The 3,809-nt window shown below is 37.3% G+C and overlaps 1 protein-coding gene across 4 annotated transcripts in view; it reads left to right on the top strand.

Moving 5' to 3' along the window:
- The window catches only part of DUS2 (dihydrouridine synthase 2), a 61,600-nt gene extending 58,216 nt beyond the window's left edge, over nucleotides 1-3,384 (top strand). For all 4 annotated transcript variants that reach the window (XM_025198441.1, XM_025198439.1, XM_025198440.1 and 1 more), the window contains 2 exons: nucleotides 320-393; nucleotides 2,681-3,384. In XM_025198441.1, the coding sequence (XP_025054226.1) occupies nucleotides 320-393; nucleotides 2,681-2,918 (312 nt within the window). In that variant the 3' untranslated portion in view covers nucleotides 2,919-3,384. The remainder of the gene's footprint in view (nucleotides 1-319; nucleotides 394-2,680) is intronic.
- The last annotated feature ends 425 nt before the right edge of the window (nucleotides 3,385-3,809 follow it).

Here is a 3,809-nt window from a genome sequence, read left to right as displayed (position 1 = left end):
CAACTCACATAGTTGTTCAGACGACCGGACCATCTGCGTCACGGCTACAAGCGGCGTAAGTAAAGTTTTTGCAACCATTAAGCTTTGTCTGCCTCTCCATTCACCAGCCCGCCCAGCGAACGAGTAATTTCTAAATCACCTCGAGTCAGCTCCAGCCATCCGAGACACATGTAAGGGGAAATTTGTAGCTTAGAATTGTAATATTTGATTTGTTTCTAGTGTAAAGACAGGACTAATAAGGAATCTTGATGAAGTTTCTCATTTTATAATTCGTAGTAGTTTCTGTCAACTGGCATCTTTAATTCTTTTTATTCTCTAGGTTCAAAGACCGCTAGATAAATTATTCTATTCAGTTGTCACAGTAGCTGAGCAAAAATACAGATCAACTTTATGGTAAGTCACCTATGATATATTTTGCAACTAGACTTTAGTAAAATTATAAAATTTGTAAATTTAGTAAAATTGTTTCTATGGCATACTCTTGTACATTTAATATGCAAGAGTGATATGCAAGAATGTGGCATGTGCTTGCGCACTTAGACCTGGCAAAGAAAGAATACTAAGCTTTACTCTTAGAGCTGCCTCTGAGAGGGGGAAAACCTTTGAAATTTTTCAGAACAATAGGATGAGAGACCTGTGCCAAAGAGAAGTAAGTCCCACAGTTGAGAGCTCTTCAGAGTCAGAGGCATCTTCTCCAGTGGAGGAATCTTAGGAGGTGAATATTATATTAGCATAGATGTATATCACAATTGTCCACAAGGTGGTCTGTGGCAGAGACTTGTAATGCTGAGTATTTTAAATTGTGCAGCTGGAAAAAACCTATATTCTTAGGGCTAAGAGCTTTTCATGGAGAGAGCTTTCTCAGTGATACCATGCTTCTTAATCCTACTTGCTACCATCATAAAATCCCCTCAATACACAGAGTATATGAGGGAAGAAAGACCATCCTTCAAACAATGACTTCTGCCTAGCAGCAAAACTTCCCTTTTTTGGGGCTGAGGACAAGAATATCATCCAGTTGGCAACAACATCCATCACACATTTGCCCTAGAGCACTTAATGGTCTATAGAACAAAAGAGCTGTGCCCTAGCAGCATTCTTATAATCTCTATCTAGTATTTAGTGATATATAGTGCTCTGTACATCAGATTTGATTACTTTGTAATTGCATTCATTTTATTAAACAGATTTGCTAAAATGTTGGTTTGTTACAGTATATGAGAGAAAATAAATTGTAGATATACTGTAATTAAATCAATTGATTCTAAAATACCTTTACATTTGCATTGTTAGTCCTCTGTTTCACTACATTTGCTGTACATGGTGTGAGATCTACGCACACTTTTCTGTGTAATTACTAGAGATCTTCTGCACACTCATTTCTTCTCATTTGGAAGCCAGGAGGAGCTCTCTCATTGGGAACTAGATTTTTCAAAACTCAGGGGGTGCTAGATTCAACTGTAAATCTGGAACTGATATAAGAGTATTTACAAATTCGTAATCTCTTAGAGTTATTCTGCTCTCTCTGAATATTATGAATACCTGCAATAATCTAGTGAAATAAAGAAAACAGAGTATAAAAGCACCAATGTAGCAACCTTAAAAAATGTTCCCTCTCCCGAGACTATTTAAAACAAACAAATAATAAATGTGTGTGAGGTTTGAACCTAATACCCAGATTAATTTATTGGACAGTGAGACTGAATCTGAAACTCCAGTGTTATAAAATTCTTAACAAATAAAGCAGTTTTCATCCATGTAACATATGATGCACCTTGATGAGTAAGCATTATGCTCATTCTATAAATACATTCAAGGCAAAGACCAGCTAACTTGCTTTTTGGAAATGATGCAGTGAATCAGTATCTGCATCAACATTGCTGTATGATTCCATAGTAATATTCCGTATAATTTTATATAAATTCTAGAAATCCCTAGAGTTTGTCTCAGACATTTCTGTCTAGGATTGCACCTGGTAAATTGTAAATCTAAGTTCAACCATTAGACATATTAAAAAGGGATAGATATAGGCAACAGACACCAGATTATTTTGTTATTGTTCTTACAGCACTCTGATTGTCAGTCGGCATGAGAGACATTCCATGCTCAACTGAAGAAAAGATTTGAGAAGTGAGCCTTTTAACTTGTGAAGTTTCAAGATGTATATAACACCCAATTCCAGAAGCTCATTGTGGGTTTTCGGTCCAGATTGAGTTCTGTCTACTTTTTATGTTGACTTCATTGTACTTGTATTCATTCAGGGGATGAATTTAGACCTGGGTATCTTTCCATAAAGGGATCCTTTAAAACTGTCTGGGCTTTAGTTCAGATTTATAATGTTAGTGTTAGTTTAGCTGAGGACTACAACATTTGTCCCAAAATCCCATTGGCTTCATACCTTCTGAGAGAGATTGTTTTGACTGACAGATTTGGTCCAATATTCTTAGAAAACATTTTCCTGTTTACAATGGCACGTGAATCCTGCTAGCTGAGCAAACCCAAGTACACCTTTGAAACTGAACTTTTTTGTTCTGTACCTGTCAGACTGCCAGAAAGATCCCACTCTGTTGTTTCACTGTGTTGCATCAGACTCAAGAAATTCTTTCAGGCAGGCAGTGTTATGCTTGGCAGTATTCGGGTTTCAGTTCTACTTTTACCTGTGCTCTGTTCTGCTCTTCAGGGACAAGTCAAAGAAGTTGGCAGAACAGGCTGCAGCTATTGTCTGCCTAAGGACACTGGGTCTCCCAGAGGGGAAATTGGGTGAGGGAGAAAACCACCTGATTAAAAAACGCAAGAGGGAAGACCACAATCTCATGAACAACAGAGAACATGGAGATGAACTTATTGAGAATGCATGTAAGAAAGTTCATTTAATTGAAGGAACTTCAGACTCCAGCGCTTCTGAAATGGCACAATGAAAGCAGCATGAACAACAGACATTCCACAACTATGCAGCTCCTGATTCATTCTTTTTTTGCACAGCCTGCTGTTATATTCTATCTGCACTCTGTCAGAGACAGATAAGCTGCCCAATTGTGAAAACCTACTGTATAGGGACATGTTTACTTTTTTTTTCTTTGCTTCTCTTGGTGCCTTTCAAATGCAATAAATTAGCAGCCTGGATTTTAAAACAAAAGGACAAGGAGACTGTCCCATGATGAGCTTCTTTCTACAGTAAATATTTTTTATTTAGTTGGAGTGGTTTTGTTTAAAATATCTTATGTAGACTCATGATAAACTAACAAGATGGTTCAGACTGCATTACCCACGATCTACAGATAGAGTCAATTATAGAAGTAGGGTGGTGCAGTAACAGACGTTAACTGAATAGATTTGCTTTTAATAAATTAAATTAAATTACATTGGTACTCCCATTGAACTTCATATGTGGTTTGCAGTCTTGTATTATTATCATAAATTAACTGAGCCCCTCCCCCCCTTTTTTTGAAGGGAGAATGTTGTAAAATACAATACCAAACTTGAAAATATAATTGCATTATTTTATCAGGTTTTACTTTTTTTCCCCTGAAAATGACAAGTGAAACAAATTACCATCTTTCCTTGAACTTCAACATAGGATTTTTTTTCACTCTGGCTGTTAAAGTGTGCCTTTTGTCCCTAAATAGTGACCTAGTTGCTTCTGCATTTAGCAGATAGTGTTCATGGCCCTAATCAGCAAGAATCTCCTCTTCATCTGGCAGTGTAATGTCCCAGTTACATTCTGTCCATGAAGGGATGATACACATCCAGAGTGGCTTCCATTGCACAACCTGGAATTGTGCTTGTTTGGCTTACGCTCCAAGGCGAGA

The sequence above is a fragment of the Alligator sinensis genome, unplaced genomic scaffold, assembly GCF_000455745.1.
Source record: "Alligator sinensis unplaced genomic scaffold, ASM45574v1 scaffold97_1, whole genome shotgun sequence".
NCBI classification, from domain to species: domain Eukaryota; kingdom Metazoa; phylum Chordata; order Crocodylia; family Alligatoridae; genus Alligator; species Alligator sinensis.
The sequence above is the reverse complement of the archived record's forward strand: the minus strand, read 5'-3'. Positions and strand labels throughout refer to the sequence as shown.